The sequence below is a fragment of the Saccopteryx leptura genome, chromosome 1, assembly GCF_036850995.1.
Source record: "Saccopteryx leptura isolate mSacLep1 chromosome 1, mSacLep1_pri_phased_curated, whole genome shotgun sequence".
Lineage (NCBI taxonomy): Eukaryota > Metazoa > Chordata > Mammalia > Chiroptera > Emballonuridae > Saccopteryx > Saccopteryx leptura.
The window spans coordinates 251,259,713-251,276,837 of record NC_089503.1 but is presented as its reverse complement, the minus strand read 5'-3'; the positions used below and the strand labels follow the sequence as shown (position 1 = coordinate 251,276,837).

General features: G+C 50.3%; 1 protein-coding gene across 1 annotated transcript in view; it reads left to right on the top strand.

The window, feature by feature from the left end:
• Positions 1-16,919, top strand: part of LDLR (low density lipoprotein receptor) — a 45,312-nt gene extending 28,393 nt beyond the window's left edge. The window contains 10 exon segments of the mRNA XM_066345998.1: positions 545-716; positions 818-1,042; positions 2,716-2,834; positions 3,136-3,275; positions 4,704-4,845; positions 4,935-5,087; positions 9,243-9,344; positions 11,915-11,989; positions 14,037-14,194; positions 14,900-16,919. Coding sequence (XP_066202095.1) covers positions 545-716; positions 818-1,042; positions 2,716-2,834; positions 3,136-3,275; positions 4,704-4,845; positions 4,935-5,087; positions 9,243-9,344; positions 11,915-11,989; positions 14,037-14,194; positions 14,900-14,935 — 1,322 coding nt within the window. The 3' untranslated portion in view covers positions 14,936-16,919.
• Positions 16,920-17,125: the final 206 nt, after the last annotated feature.

The following is a 17,125-nucleotide window of genomic DNA, read 5'->3' as shown; positions in this document are numbered from 1 at the left end:
TAATGTAGCTTTTATTATTATGCACCTATGGTGAGGTCACAGATCCCATATGCACCTGGGAGGCCACATTGCACCTCCCAGGGCTCACGGGGAAGCACAAGGGTAGGTCAGGAAGCAGAGGGAACGTTTGTTGTGGTTTCCTTGGGAAGGAACAGGTGAGGCAGGGAAGCAGGCTTAGGATCAGCTAGTTTGAATAATTTCAATGGGCTCTGAGGTGTAGGGACTGTCCCTGGTTTTCTGGTTCCTGGCCCTGGGGTAGCCTGGATGCAGCGAGGAGGTGAAGGAGGCAGTGGGTGTGGGCTGGTTAGTTGGCATTTGAGGCGAATGGGTAACTGCCTGGAACCAGCCCGGCCTGGGAGGGGCCGTCTGTCCGAGACCTGCAAGGCCCAGAGTCAGAGCATCAGAAGCATGTGGTTAACACACTAGGGAGGCACGCGCCACCCCACATCTTGGGTGTCTCCTCAGGTTCAGCTAGACCCCGCAGGGTGACAAACGGGTCAGGGGGATCCCTCCGCGGCCCTGAGCACTCTTCGTGGCTCCACAGGCACCGTTGCCTACCTCTTCTTCACCAACCGCCACGAGGTAAGGAAGATGACGCTGGACCGCAGCGAATACACCAGCCTCATCCCGAACCTGAAGAACGTGGTCGCCCTGGACATGGACGTGGCCAGCAACAGAGTCTATTGGTCCGACTTGTCCCTAAGGAAGATCTACAGGTGGGCTTCAGTGCGCGCCCAGCCTGGCCCTGCATGAAACAAGGCCCTCTGGCACTGACTCCCTCCTCCTCCTTCCCCCTCTTTCCTTCCTCCCTCCTCAGCACCCAGATGGACAGATTGCCCATTTTCTCCTATGACACCATCATTGGCGAGGACCTCCAGGCCCCAGATGGGCTGGCCGTGGACTGGATTCACAGCAACATATACTGGACGGACTCCATCTTGGGCACCATCTCTGTGGCCGATACCAAGGGTGTGAAGAGAAAGACCCTCTTCAAGGAGAAAGGCTCCAAGCCAAGGGCCATTGTGGTGGACCCCGTTCATGGGTGGGTATTCCAAAAGCAGAGGGGTACAGGGAGAGCGAGGAATCATTTCGGACTTGCTGGGGGAAAGGCTTGTGCCTGAAAGAGACTAGACTGAGTGGGATGGGGCCCAGAGTGGGGGTGCTTTCCCTACATGCCCTTTGGGGCTATGAGGCTCCATCCCTCTGACGGCTGCTGCGTCACCTGAGATGGACACAGACCCCAAAAAGTTCTGCCCTATGGGACAGAATTCAAAATCAGAAATTAAAATACTGATTTAAATTGGTATTAGAAATTGATACTTATTAGAAAGTAGAAAATAAAATTCAGATTAGCCTTTTGTGCCAGGATAGGATTGGAGAAAAATAAAAATACACAGGTCAAATGTTAATTACGGACAGGTTTTTTAAGGACGTAAAAGGAGTAAAGGTCACAGTTCCGTGGAGGCCCCAGGCAGGTGTCCACGGGAGCCGTGACTGACTTGGCCACTGCAGGGCCCAGAGTAAAATAGGAAAGCTTGGCCCCTGTCTGTACTTGTCAGACCACATCTGCCACCACAGCATGTCACATGTGGAATTTCACAATTCCAGAAGGACGTTGACAACCCTGGATGGGCAGCTATAGTCAAAGGAAAAAGGAGCATTGGGCTGTGAACATGACTCAGATGGGACAGACCATGTGGTGAAGGTGGGCCAGGCAGGCTGGGGTCCCCCAGATGTGTCACAATTTATTTAAATGCCATTCAGCACATGAAAATTTAGAATTTTATTGCTCCTTTTCCTCCTACCGCTCACAAAGTAGCACTGCTTTATTGCAGTAATCTGGAACCAAACTTTCAATAGCTTTAGGGTATGCCTATATATATATATTTGTAGCCTGACCAGGCGGTGGCGCAGTGGGTAGAGCATTGGACTGGGATGCAGAGGACCCAGATTCAAGACCCTGAGGTCGCCAGCTTGAGTGTGGGCTCATCTGGTTTGAGCAAAAAGCTCACTGGCTTGGACCCAAGGTCGCTGGCTTGAGCAAGGGCTTACTTGGTCTGCTGAAGGCCCGCGGTCAAGGCACATATGAGAAAGCAATCAATGAACAACTAAGGTGTCGCAACGCGCAACGAAAAACTAATGATTGATTCTTCTCATCTTTCTCTGTTCCTGTCTGTCTGTCCCTATCTATCCCTCTCTCTGACTCTCTCTCTGTCTCTGTTAAAAATAAATAAATAAATAAATAAATCTAATATATTTGTAAAGCTGCCCTGAGCAGATAACTTGGTTAGAACATAGTCCCAAAACACAGATGTTGCCGGTTCAATCCCCAGTCAGGGCACATTCAGGAACAGATCAATGTTCCTGTCTCCTGTCTTTCCCTTCCTCTCTCTAAAATAAAAATTTAAAAAAAAAGTAAAAAATTTCAAAAAAATTTTTTTAATTTATAAAGCCCCTCAGAAAGTAGTGTTTAGATGCAAATTGATGGGTTCTAGTCTCGATATTGGAATCAAAACCTCCCTTTGTTCTTGAAGGTTCTAAAATCCTGCCAAGTCTGGCCCGGTGCCAGCGCTGGGTTGGGTAGGCAAGGTTGGAGAGTAGAAAGACCCAAGCTGAGGTCTCACTGGGACTGGCCTGGCTGCCTCGGGGGAAAGTGTTCTCCAGCGTCGTCTGAGAGCCGCCCTTGCCGATGTCTGAATATCACTCTCTCTACAGCTTCATGTACTGGACGGACTGGGGCACTCCCGCCAAGATCAAGAAGGGGGGTCTGAACGGCATGGACGTTCACTCACTGGTGACAGAGGACATCCAGTGGCCCAATGGCATCACCCTGGGTATGCTTCAGGGGCTGTGGTGCCTGGGGGTCAAGCACAGTCTAAAAGCGAGAGGAGCCTGGCCAGGCCAGCCCTGAACACAGCCAGGTGGCAACCTGAGGCTTCTATGTTCTGTTAAACCCGCCCCTCCCCACCCCCAGCGGCAGGTTCAGGCTCACATGTGGGGAAAGGGTCAGAGCTGCTTTTCTGGGCACAGCTTTGCTGGGTCCTTTGGGGACTCCTTCCTGCAGCAGAGTGCTCAGGCCCAAAGGCCCCTCTGGCATCGACATGTGACCTTTCCTTGTCTACCTGTGGGTTCTAGATCTTTCCAGTGGCCGCCTCTACTGGGTTGACTCCAAGCTCCACTCCATCTCCAGCATCGATATCAACGGGGAGAACCGGAAGACAATTTTGGAGGATAAAAAGAAACTGGCACACCCCTTCTCCTTGACCATCTTTGAGGTGGGGCTTCCTTGGTGCTTGAGGAAGTTCACGGCCAAGTGCTGATCACTGAGCACCACTTGGGTATGAGGCGTGAGCGGTCACATAAACAGGTCCACAAACATGGTCTCATTAATTGAAGCCGAGACTAACTCAGAAAACTGCCTATGACTATGAGGCTGTCTTAGACCTAGTTATGTCTGTTTTATTCTTGCCAAAAGAGTCTTGAAAGGTCTAAAGCAGCAGATCTCAATGGAGGCCATCTTGCCAACCAGGGACATCTGGAGACTTTTTAGTTGTCCCAACTTGTAGGGGGTTACTCGTAAGTAGCATGTAATGGGTGAAGGTCAGGGGTACAGCTAAAAGCCTATAAGAGCGGGTACCATGAAGCATTAGCCAGCCCCAAAGAGCCCCAGTGGGGGAATTCTGCTCTAAAGAAATGCTTTTAGCCTGACCAGGCGGTGGCGCAGTGGATAAAGCATTGGACTGGGATGCTGAGGACCCAGGTTCGAGACCCCGAGGTTGCCAGCTTGAGCGCGGGCTCTTCTGGCTTGAGCAAAATAAAAAATGCTCACCAGCTTAGACCCAAGGTCGCTGGCTCAAGCAAGGGGTTACTCGGTCTGCTGAAGGCCCGCGGTCAAGGCACATATGAGAAAGCAATCCATGAACAACTAAGGTGTCGCAACAAAAAACTGATGATTGATGCTTCTCATCCCTTTCCATTCCTGTCTGTCTGTCCCTGCCTATCCCTCTCTCTGACTCTCTCTCTCCCTGTAAAGGAAAAGAAAAAAAAAAGAAATGCTTTTATATTGGTATACCCATGATCAAGCAGCCTGACTCATAATAACCAAGAGGTGAAAGCAACTTGGTGTCTGTCAAGGACAGGCACCATTCATATAATGTGTGGTCCATCCATACAATGGAATATTATTCAACCTTAACAAAGAAAGAAATTCTGACACCTGCTACAACATGAGTGGAGGACATTATGCTTTGTAGGACATTATGCTGAGTGAAATAAGCCAAACACAAAAAAGACAAACACTGTAGGATTCTGCTTATATGGAGTCCTAAGAGGAGTCAAATTCGTAGAAACAGAAAGTAGATGGTGGGAGCCAGGGGCTGGGGGAAGGGGGTGGGCGGTTAGCATTTAATAGGGACAGAACTTCTGTTTGGGAATATGAGAACGGAACATTCTGGAGATGGGTGATGGTGGTTGCACAACAATGTGAATGTAGTTAATGCCATGGAACTGGAGACAAAAATGATTAAGATGGTACATTTTATGTTTTGTGTATTTCACTGCAATTAAAAGTCACTTTAGGAAAGAAGAAATGATGCTACCACCTAGAACAGCTTCTTCTGAGAACTCCATCGATTCAGGTGTTGGGAATCATTAAGCATCTCAGTGCTTAATGGGACCTGTCCTCTTCCTTAATGCCCACATAGGACAAAATGTTTTGGACAGATATCATCAACGAAGCCGTTTTCAGTGCCAACCGCCTCACAGGGTCCAACATCACTTTGATGGCTGAAAACCTGTTGTCCCCAGAGGACATTGTCCTTTTCCATAACCTCACACAGCCAAGAGGTAAAGAAGGTGGTCGCCCCCTGTCCCACTTCCCTAACAGAAGAATTTTTTTAACTTCTCACCCTGACTGCCTGCTTTTTCTGCCTCAGGGGTGAACTGGTGTGAGAAGACTAGCCTCCCCAACGGTGGCTGCCAGTACCTGTGCCTCCCGGCCCCGCAGATCAGTCCTCACTCAGCCAAGTTCACCTGTGCCTGCCCCGATAGCATGCAGCTGGCCAAGGACAGGAGGAGCTGCCTCACAGGTGGGCGCCTCCCTGGGGGCTCAGCCCTGTGGCCTTTCCAGAGAGTCTCTGCTTCTCTGTCAAGTGGAGAAGCCCCAGGAGGCCGTCGTAAGGATTCCTCGGCTGGGATAACCGTAGTCTGCCTTTCTCCAGTGTGGGGCATGTGAGTGCTGTGCTGGGCGCATAGATAGACTCAGTTTACCCTTGGCATCTAACCCACCCTTTCCAGGCTCCCTTGGGAGGTGACTGATTCAGACACAGACATCGAGTGTGGAATGGCCCTTTTCAATTCTTTTATTTTATATTTTTATGTTGCTAAAACAATTGATGATTTTATTTCAAATATTAGTGTTTTTCTTGTGGTATGTCCATTCTTTTTTTTTAAGTTTAAAAAAAAATTTTTTTCCCTTAAGTGAGAAGCAGGGAGTCAGAGAGACAGACTCCCGCATGCTCCCCAACTGGGATCCACCTGGCAAGCCCCCTATGGGGCAATGCTTTATCCATCTGGAGCTGTTGCTCTGTTGCTTGGCAGCCGAGGTATTTTAGCACCTGATGCTAGGCCATGGAGCCACCTTCAACACCTGGGGCCAACTTGCTCCAACCAAGCCGTGGCTGCAGGAGAAGAGAGAGAGAAAAGGGGGGGGGGGTAGTGGTAGAGAAGCAGGTGGTTGCTTCTCTTGTGTGCCCTGACCAGGAATCGAACCCAGGACATCCACTGAGCCAACCAGCCAGGACCAGTTTTATTTTTTATTAATTTATTTATTGATTGACTTTTAGAGAGAGAAAGAGAAGGGGGGGGGGGAGAAGTGGAAAGCATCAACGTAGTTGCTTCTCGTATGCACCTGACCTGGCAAGCCCGAGGTTTTGAACCAGCGCCCTCAGCAGGTTATCTACTGTGCCACCACAGGTCAGGCTTTTTTTTTGCCTTTTGTGTGTGTGTGTGTGTGTGTGTGTGTATGTGTGTGGGTGACAGAGACAGAGAGGGACAGATAGGGACAGAAGGGAGAGAGATGAGAAGCATCAATTCTTTGTTGCAGCACCTTAATTGTTCATTGATTGCTTTCTCATATGTGCCTTGACCGGGAGGCTACAGCAGACCGAGTAACCCCTTGCTCAAGCCAGCGACCTTGGGTCCAAGCTGGTGAGCCTTTCTCAAACCAGATGAGCCCATGCTCAAGCTGGCGACCTCGGGGTCTTGAACCTGGGTCCTCCATGTCCCAGTCTGATGCTCTAGCCACGGCACCACCGCCTGGTCAGGCCACTCTTGCATCTTTTTTTTTTTTTTTAATGTTCTCTGTTGCCTTTTTTTTTTTTGTCTTTATTTTTTCTATTTTTTATTTTTATTGAATCCAGAGAGAGGAAGGGGAGTAAGGGGGAGACGGAAGCATCGATCTGTTTCTGTATGTGCCCCAGCCAAGGACTGAACCAGCCACCTCTGCATTGCAAGACAATGCTCCAGCCAAGCGAGCCATCCAGTTAGGGCCACTCTTGCATCTTTTAACAGTTCAGTGTTAGCCAGGAAGTTTACCCATCGCTTAATTTTCCCCCAAAGATCATAGGTTGGGTTATTTTGAGGAGGAAGGTAATCTTTTATATTTAGGAATTCTAAAAAATAAACACTGTGAACTTTACTATGTGATTCTCAGCCTTCTTTCCCAAAAAAGCCACTGTTGTCCTTTTTTCTGCTGCTATAAATTTTGTACCTTCATTTCAGTTCAGAAGCCTGTTTCTTACATTTAGGCTTATCCTTTTAACTCCTGTGAAAATATTTTGCTATTGTATGGTTGGTTGTTTCATTTAATTTCTCTTTTTCTGCATATCTTGATTCTTTTTTATTACCTTACATTCTGTTTGTTTTAAGGATATTATTTATTGATCTTAGAGAGGGAGAGAAAGGCAGGGTGGAGCAGAAAGCATCAACTGTGGCAGTTGCTTCTTGTATACGCCTTGACCAGGCAAGCCCAGGGTTTCAAGCTGGCGACCTCAGCATTTCAGGTCAACACTACATTCAGTTTATTTTAAAATTATAAAACTTCCACCGAGCCTGACCTGTGGTGGCGCAGTGGATAAAGAATCAACCTTCAATGCTGAGGTCACCAGTTCAAAACCTTGGGTTTGCCTGTATGAGAAACAACTCCTATGCATTGTTGCTTCCTGCCCTTCCCCACCTTCTCTCTGTCCTCTCTCTAAAAACCAAAAAATAAAATCTTAAAAATTTTTTTTCACCAAAAATTAGGGTGCATTTGCTCCAAGTTATTTCTCTAGCCCCTGGCTGGGTCTGTCAGGTACAGGTGTGGGAAGGAGGCACACACGTGCGCTCGGCGACATCACCAGCTCTCCCTCCAGTGACAGCTGTGCTGCGGTGTTAGGGGCCTCTGGACAGCCCCCCTGTGACACAAGGATCCTCTGAGAATGACAGACAGGGCTCTGCTCTTAAGAAGCTATTTGTGCCTGACCAAGTGGTAGCGCAGTGGATACAGCGTCAGGCTAGGACACAGAGGACCCAGGTTTGAATACCCTAAGGTCGCCAGCTTGAGCACGAGCTCATTTGTTTTGAGCAAGGCTCACCAGCTTGATCCCAAGGTCGCTGGCTTGAGCAAGGGGTTACTCGGTCTGCTGTAGCTCCCCAGTCAAGTTACGTATGAGAAAGCAATCAATGAACAACTAAGGTGCCTCAAGGAAGAATTGATGCTTTTCATCTCTCTCCCTTCCTGTCTGTCTGTCCCTGTCTATCTGTCTCTCAGTGTTTGTCACAAAAAAAATAAAACTATTGACTTGAAACTGATGATGTGGCCTGACCAGGTGGTGGCACAGTGGATAGTGTGTCGCCCTGGGATAATAAAGACCCAGGTTCAAAACTCCGAGGTCCCTGGCTTGAGCATGGCCTCAGCAGCTTGAGCATGGGCTCTCTTACTTGAGTGTGGAATCATAGACATGACCCCATGGTCACTGGCTTAAGCCCAAGGTCACTGGCTTAAGCAAGGGGTCACTGGTTCAGCTGGAGCCCCCTGGTCAAGGCACATGTGAGAAAACAATGAACAACTAAAGTGACGCAACTAGGGGTTGATGCTTTTCATCTCTCTCCCTTCCTGTTTGTGTCTCTGTCTCTTTCTAAATAAATAAATAAACTGATGATGTAATAATACCTTAGATATCAAAACAGTAAGGTTCCGTTCCTTCCTGTGTGCTCTCTCAGCACTTAGCAGCCCAGGGGCAGTGTGAGCGGCTCTTCTTTCTTGCCCATCACTGCAGTGGGAAGTCTGCCGTCTTCCTCTGCATCTGCTTTTTTCTTCTTTCTGCAGAGTCAGGGTCATGCATCTTGTTTTCATGGTACTGTCCTTCTTCATTACATTCGTTGTTTTGTCCTTATATCCAGAAACGGTAAAAGAGGAAGACCTTCAGATTAGCCTCAGGCAGGGTGTACACCGCCAGGTCTCTCCTGAGGTTGAGACTGGGCTGCAGCCTGGCTGCCGTCATGTGAAGGTGTGACTGGGGTGGGCGGCTGCTTCTCAGGGTGCTTATTCGGGTCGCCCTTGGGAGCAGGACTCTGTCTGGCTGGTTGTCGGCCGGAGGTGTGGTGTCCCACTGCCTGGGCCTGGGCACAGGGCGGCGTGAGTGGATTCATGAGGTGACTCTTCGTGACATGGTGTTATGTACTGAGTACTCTGACTCCCTCCTCCTCCTCAGTTTGTATGTTGAAAGCACATTGTTAAAATATAATCTGCCCTTTTCAATTCTTCTCATCGTCAGAGAAAGTCTTGATTTGGAGGTGGTGTGCCCATAACACTGCAAATCTTCCCTTTATTTTTTAATCAAAAAATTTTAATTGTATTTATTTACTGATTTTAGAGAAAGGGGAAAGGAGTGAGAGAAAAAATCGATTTGTTCTTTCACTTATTCATGCATTCATTGTTTGATTCCTATATGTGCCCTGACCAGGGATTGAACCTGCAACCTAAGTATATAGGGACGACATTCTAACCAACTGAGCTATCTGGCCAGGGCACAAACCTTTCTTTTTGAAAGTAGATATTACTGGGTTTGTATTTTCACTGCTTTTGTTTTTAATTATTTTTGCCTGGCTGATGGCACTCACTGGCACGTGTTGTCGAAGAGCCCAGAGCTGTCAGAGCACTCCTCCGGCCACAGGGCACTCAAGATCGTTTCTTCTTTCAGACACTGAACCTGCAGTGACCACCCAGGGACCCACCATTGTTCACTCAACTGTGGCCAGTGCTGAGCTCAACACCACCGAGATCGGGACCCAGTCCCAGCCAGGTAAAGGCAGGGACCGCCCTGGCCCCGGGCTCATCCCGATGAGCGTCTTGATGGGCTCCTTCGCCAATTCTCTCTGAAATGGCCTGTGCATCTCTGAAGTCTCAGTTTCCCTTCCTATAAAATGAGGCTACGAACAGTGCCCACCCACCTCCCAGTAAAAGTGAGAATCGCCTGGGCTAACTTGTGTGGAGGAGAGTCTGGGTGCACGGTGGCTGTGGGGCCCGGAGCCCTCCCCGCGCAGGGGGAGTGCGGCACCTCCTCGAGGCCCTGTCACTGCGCTGTCAGTGCGCCCTGCAGGGCCAGGACTTGGGCGAGACTGGGAGGCGCTCCTCAGGGCAGCCTCTGATGGGGCACCAAGAAACCCGGGACTCAAATAATATTTTAATCTTTTTATAAAAAAAAAGATCAAATCTCCAAACTATAGCCTGTGGAGCCAACCACCTGGTCTGGTAAATATATATATATATATATATATATATATATATATATTTTTTTTTTTTTTTATTTATTCATTTTAGAAAGGAGAGAGAGAGGGAGAGAGAGGAGAGAGGTAGAGAGAGAAGGGGGGAGGAGCAGGAAGCATCAACTCCCATATGTACCTTGACCAGGCAAGCCCAGGGTTTCAAACCTGCGACCTCAGCATTTCCAGGTCGACGCTTTATCCACTGCAGCACCACAGGTCAGGCCTATATTTTTTAATTTATTGATTTTTAGAGAGAGGAGAGAGAGAAAGAAAGGGGGGAGAAGGAGCAGGAAGCATAGTTGCTTCTTGTATGTGTCTTGACCAGTCAAGCCAAGGGTTGCAAACTGGCAACCTCAGCGCACCAGGTCGATGCTTTTTCCTTTGTGCCACCACCTTTCAGGTGTAAATAAAGTTGGATCAGAGCCAGGCACCTAGTAAGACAGGATCATGCAAGTGTAGCGTCAGATCCAATCTTCTTAAAAATCTGGTTATTTTGTTCATGATGGGGTGTTGGAATTAATTTTGACTTTTTAAAATAACGCATTAAAATACTATTGAATTATTGAATTTTAGGAGCGGCCCTTTAAGTTTTGTGCCTTAGGCTAGTGACTTATTCTCTTCACCTTAGCCTGGCCTCAAGGTCATGACCTTCATGGAGTTCAGAGCTGGGCTCTCAGTGAATTGACCAACAAAACCCCCACCATTCAGATCTTTGTCCACCAGAGGGCACCCCACCTGGTTTCTGAGCAGCCGGAAATGGAGCTCAAGGACTTTTCTGGCCAGAAAAAAAAAAGTCACATCAGCAAATTTCAGACATTTTTTTGCCCCCTCAGAGTAGCTGAAGACTTTGTTCAACCATAAACGAGATAGAACAGGAACTGCTGTGGTTATAGGATGCCTGGAAACCTCGCCTGGCGTTGGGGGGATGGGGCACTGCTTGAAAAACCATTTCACAGACAGGCTTATTCAGGGCTCTGGAATTTGGCAAAGGAGCCCTTTTAAGGGAAAAACGCCTTGAAAACCTTGCTGCTGCTGCCCTAAATTATTGTTACAAGTTTTCTTAAATATGCGCAAATGTATAAACTTTCTATACACACGTTAATAGCTGGTAGAATTAAAATCTAGGTGGATTTGAGTACGACTCACTATCGTAATCACAGCTCAGCAGCATTTGGCATTTGTGTGGCCTGGATGTGGCTTATTCAGTCTCCTCAGCCCATTTATCTCTTTAGAGATCTTGAAATTTTCATCTTCATGGAGCCCCTGTGTTGTCTGGCCCAGGCATATGCATAGCTAGTGGTTATATAATGAAGAATCTTCACCGAATATTTTTTATTAGCTGGGGACAGTTGACACACGGCTGTGGGGTTTGGTATGATTCAACCCAGGCTCAGGAACTGCTGAAATCCCATCCAGAAAAGGCTCATTACCATCCAATGCAGAACCAGGTTGAAAAGTTCCCCAGTGACTGCTGCAGGCTTTTGCCTCGCAGACCAATGATCCCTTCCCCAGTGCCTCTCAATGCTGAGATAAAGAATCCTTTTTTTTTTTTTTTTACAGGGACAGAGAAAGAGTCAGAGAGAGGGATAGATAGGGACAAGCAGACAGGAACGGAGAGAAATGAGAAGCATCAATCATCAGTTTTTCATTGCGATAGTTGTTCATTGATTGCTTTGTCATATGTGCCTTGACTGCGGGCCTTCAGCAGACCGAGTAACCCCTTGCTCGAGCCAGCGACCTTGGGTCCAAGCTGGTGAGCTTTTTGCTCAAGCCAGATGAACTCGCGCACAAGCTGGCGACCTCGGGGTCTCGAACCTGGGCCCTCTGCATCCCAGTCCGACACTATCCACTGCGCCACCGCCTGGTCAGACCAAGAATCCTTTTAATATGACACTGAGGCCCATAACTCTGAGAGCTAACAAGTATGGCCCTGAGCAAGCCAGTGTGGTGCTTCTCAAACCTGGAAGATGCTTCCAGTGCCTCTGAAATTTTAAGGGCTAGGAGAAGTGTCAGGTGTTTTCCTTTGGGTTTCATCACCGAACACCTGCTTTGTTTCCATGGCCCTAATTGCAGACCTAAACCTCACTGTCTTCCTTCTCCCATGCAGCCCCAGGCGACATTCCTAGCAACAGAGACAAGAGGCACAGGAGCGTGGGTGCGCTCTACATTGTCCTCCCCATCGGTAAGCCTACCGGCGGCCCTCCCCCAGGCCCCGGCCTCCCTGCGTAGCCATCTTTTCTTCCAGGAATGGGTGTTCCCGTCGTGTGTCCTATCACTGCATTCCCCTTTCTAGCTTTATTCATGTAACAAATCTAGTTAAGAGTTTACTGTGTACCAAACCCACTTCTGGGCACTGGGGACATGGCTGTGAGAGTAATAAACACCCTGACCTCTGGAGCTGACAGTGAGCAAAATGAGACAGCTTGATGTGTCAGGGAGAGGTGGATCCAGGGTCCCTGATGTGCAGGGACAGGAGCTGCTGCGAAGGCCTCCCTGACACCTGGGGGAGGTGAGGCAAGTGGTACTCTTGCAGGGGCAAGTTTGGAGAGCTCCATTTTCCCTTCCTCAACCTGTCAATCATAGCTCGGTTAGCATTATAGCCATTTTCCCTTTTCCAAGGAAATCCTTTTTTTAAAAATTTCTTTTTGTATTTTTCTGAAGTTGGAAACGGGGAGGCAGTCAGACAGACTCCTGCATGCGCCCGACCGGGATCCACCTGGCATGCCCACCAGGGGGCGATGCTCTGCCCATCTGGGGCGTTGCTCTGTTGCAACCAGAGCCATTCTAGCGCCTGAGGCAGAGGCCACAGAGCCATCCTCGGTGCCCGGGCCAACTTTGCTCCAATGGAGTCTTGGCTGTGGGAGGAAAAGAGAGAGACACAGAGAGGAAGGAGAGGGGGAAGGGTGGAGAAGCAGATGGGTGCTTCTCCTGTGTGCCCTGGCCGGGAATCAAACCCGGGACTCCTGCACGCTAGGCCGACGCTCTACCACTGAGCAAACCGGCCAGGGCAAAATCCTCTTTCTTTTTTATCTAAAGTGAGAAGTGAGAAGGCAGAAAGACAGACTCCCGCATGCGCCCCACCGGGATCCACCTGGCATGCCCACCAGGGGGCGATGCTCTGCTCATCTGGGGCATTGCTCTGTTGCAACCTGGGCCATTCTAGCACCTGAGGCAGAGGCCACAGAGCCATCCTCAGCACCCGGGCAAACTTTGCTCCAATGGAGCCTTGGCTGTGGGAGGGGAGAGAGAGATACAGAGAGGAAGGAGAGGGGGAGGGGTGGAGAAGCAGATGGGCGCTTCTCCTGTGTGCCCTGGATGGGAAGGAAATCCTTTTGAGGTATCCCTTCAACACCTACCCAGCCCACAGATACCTGCATTTTCATGCCCCATAGTCATCAGATTATGGGTTGACTGACATGGTAAGTGTGCCCCTCACCTCCCTGGTGGCCACTCAGGGTGGTATCTGCCCTTTATCTTCCCAGCAGAACTTAAGTCTGTCCCACCATCTGGGCACTGGCCAGACTGCTTTACAAACCCAGGCTGGGTAAGCCCCTGGCTGTGCCCTGTGTGTGGGTAATCCCAGAAGAAACTGGGGAGAGTCCACAGCAGCTGAGCATTTCAGGGGGAGGCAGTCGCAGTGGTCTTCAAGTGAGAAATTGGTTGTGCTTATGGATAGATTTGTTTACAAAGGACAAGTTTTTATTTTTATTTTTTTTGTATTTTTCCAAAGTGAGAAGCCAGGGGTAGGGGGTGGCAGACAGATAGACTTCCACAAGCACCCAACCGGGATCCACCTGGCATGCCCACCAGGGGGGCGATGCTCTGCCCACCAGGGGGCGATGCTCTGCCCATCTGGGGCATTGCTCTGCTGCGACCAGAGCCATTCTAGCACCTGAGGCAGAAGCCATGGAGCCATACTCAATGCCTGGGCCAACTTTGCTCCAGTGGAGCCTTGGCTGCGGGAGGGGAAGAGAGAGACAGAGAGGAAGGAGAGGGGGAGGGGTGGAGAAGTAGATGGGCACTTCTCCTGGCCAGGAATCAAACCCAGGACTTACACATGCTGGGCTGACGCTCTACCACTGAGCCAACCGGCCAGGGCCGACAGGTATTTCTTTAAATCAGAACAAAGCCATGAAGAAATAAAAAAGTTGGGAGCTTGAAAGCGGCACCACTCGTCACTTGGGGCCCCAGGCAGGGTGCAGCGAGTGATGCTGGGCTGCCATTCACAGTGCTGCTTACCCTGCTGTGTTTCGGGGCGTTCCTCCTCTGGAAGAACTGGCGACTGAAGAGCATCAACAGCATCAACTTTGACAACCCCGTGTACCAGAAGACCACGGAAGATGAGGTCCACATCTGCCACAGCCAGGATGGCTACACCTACCCCTCTGTGAGTGCCTCACCCAGCTGGGCGGGCCACAGCTTCCCTGTGAGGGCCTAAGATCCTCCAAAACCATCCTCATGGTTGGTGAACGGGCAGGGGGATATGGAGAGACCATAAGTCATGGTAACAGAACAGAGGAAAGTCACTGGGGGCTGGGAGAGAGGGGAGGCAATTTTAGATGTTGTGGTTTGGGCTGCCAACAGAACGCGTGTGGTGTGTAGAGGGCACAGCCTGTACAAAGGCCTTGAGGCTGGATTGTGCATGGTATGTTGAGCACGGTGTCTACATGGACACTGTGGCCAGAGCAGAGAGGGGGCAAGAGGGAGGAGACGATGGCAGAGAGGGCCTTGTCAGATGGTGCAGGACCCTGTGGGCCATGGGGAGATCTTGGGCTTTGCTCAGCATGAGGTGGGACCAGTGGAGGGCTCTGGAAAGAGGAGGATGTTCCCTGAATCAGGTGCCCACAAGCACCCCCTGGTGGCTGCTGTGAGAATACAGACTGGGGAAGGGCCAGGGCAAAATCTGGCCAGGAGCTCCAACGCTCCCCCTGGAGGCTGTGGGGAAAACAGAGCCGGGCGGAGGTCAGTAGCCAGGAGACCCGGGAGGAAGTGATGGTGCTGGTCCAGGCCAGTAATGAGAAGCAGGTGGCCTTGGGCCATGTTTACTGGATGTTGGACTGATTATTTCCGTCGTTTATCATTTCGTTGACAGAGACAAATGGTCAGGATGGAGGATGACATGGCATGAGCCGCTGCCTCGAGTCCTGTCCCCTGCCAGAACCTGCTGCTGGTCAAGGGCAGGAAGAACACTTTCTCCCCAAACCCTTGAACTTCCCCAAACCCTTCTTCTGACCTTGACACCCTCCTGTTCCGTTCAGAGGAAGAGGCGGCCAAAAGCACTGCTGGCAGCTGTGCCTGGACGCTGACAGCGGGCCTGTCTGCCAGAGCTTTGTTTTATATATTTATTCGTCTGGGAGGCAGGTGACAGTCCACATGGAATCTTTTTCTTTACCTCTCCTCCTCGACTGGCTCCTCCCCTGAGGAACTGATGGACAGAGGGACACCAAGCACAAGAAAGCAAGTGGCTTTGAACACCGGAGAGCGGTGCTGCCCACAGGGTCCAGGCTGCCGCTGGCCCCTAGTCTCAGGAGTAGACGTGTTTACCTCTGCCTTGCAAGCCTTGATGGACGTCAGAGTGAGCTCTTGCTCTGCTTCCCCCAAGTCAGGATAAAATTAGTGTTTTCTAAGCCGGCTCTCTGACCTTCCCCTAAGCCAGGAAAGGGACTCTGGCATTGGTGTTGACACGGCTGAATCTAGTACACGGGGGGTCGCCAGTTGAGCCCATTAATCCACCAAAACCTCAACAGTTCCCCAGGGGACACCTGAGCCACCCATTGTCCTTAATATTTATTAAGTGCCTGAGATACCCAGGTACCTGTGTGTGAAGACAAGTGGCCTCTGCCTCGAGCGGGTCCTCCAGCCCCAGGTGGCTGTCTGGACCCAGCCTGGGCCCCATCCCCACCCCCTCCCAGGTGCCCTTGCACTTTCCCCGTTCAGGCTTGTACAGCCTGTAAAGTCTATATTTGTTACTATTTTGCACTGTTTTCTATTCTGGCCGGAGAGGGCCCGGGGTTGGGGAGGGGGTGACGTTCTGTCCCTGGCCCTTTCCCCAGCACTTCAAAGACACAATCCTGATTATGCGGCTAGTTTTCCCACTTTTATGCACTTGCCCCTGAGCCTCCCCGACAGGACAGGTGTCACCGGTGGGTGTCCATCTGAAATGTGCATGGTGTTTCAGCCCTAACATGTCCCCTGGGTGCGGTCACTGTATGGGACTTATGAAACAAGCACGCTTTCTTTTTTTTTTTTTTTTTTCTTTTTTTTGAAGCTGGAAACGGGGAGAGACAGTCAGACAGACTCCCGCATGCGCCCTACTGGGATCCACCCAGCACGCCCACCAGGGGGCGACGCTCTGCCCACCAGGGGGCAATGCTCTGCCCCTCCGGGGCATCGCTCTGCAGCGACCAGAGCCACTCTAGTGCCTGGGGCAGAGGCCAAGGAGCCATCCCCAACGCCTGGGCCATCTTTGCTCCAATGGAGCCTTGGCTGCGGGAGGGGAAGAGAGAGACAGAGAGGAAGGAGGGGGGGTGTGGAGAAGCAAATGGGCGCTTCTCCTATGTGCCCAGGCCGGGAATCGAACCCGGGTCCCCCGCGTGCCAGGCCGACGCTCTACCGCTGAGCCAACCAGCCAGGGCTAACAAGCACGCTTTCTGACATTGTCACACATGTATTTACAACTGAAGAGACAGTCAGAGGAGCCTCTGTGGTTCCCCTGTCAACTGTGTACTACGCACCACAAAACACTGTGTCCCACTGTGTAGGAAACTGTGAAAGGTGTTTCTCTGAGGCCTGTAAATAACCCCTGTATGTATGAGTGGGGCATTTTATGTTTGCACTTTGTGTATTTGTTGAAACATTTATCACTCATATAATATGAAAAATAGATCTATTTATTTTTGCAAACCCTGGGTGCTGCATTTGTTTGGCGACCCCTGCGGGGATGAGTGTCTACCATGCCTGGTCTTCTGCACGAGTGACTCTCGCAGCCTGTGCTATTCAGGAGGACCATGTCCATGTTGTCTGTATGGGCTGCTTTTGGGGGGATGGGTTTTGACCTTAAACCACTGTATAGAATGTTTTTATAGTATGAATGATTAAATTTCTTAAATGAACCATCTGCCTAAACGTGATGAACTTTTGTCTTCTTGCCTCACTTCCTCCCTCTGTGGATGGGCTGGCCGCAGTGGGGGTGGGGGGAGCGGGGGCAGTGGAGAGGGAGCCTCTCCCTGGGGCTCGGGCTGCAGGCTCTGGGCAGCGATGTGCTCAGCCGGGGAGCAACGCCCCCTGGGTGCTGCCTTGAGTTGGGGTTTTGCTAAAT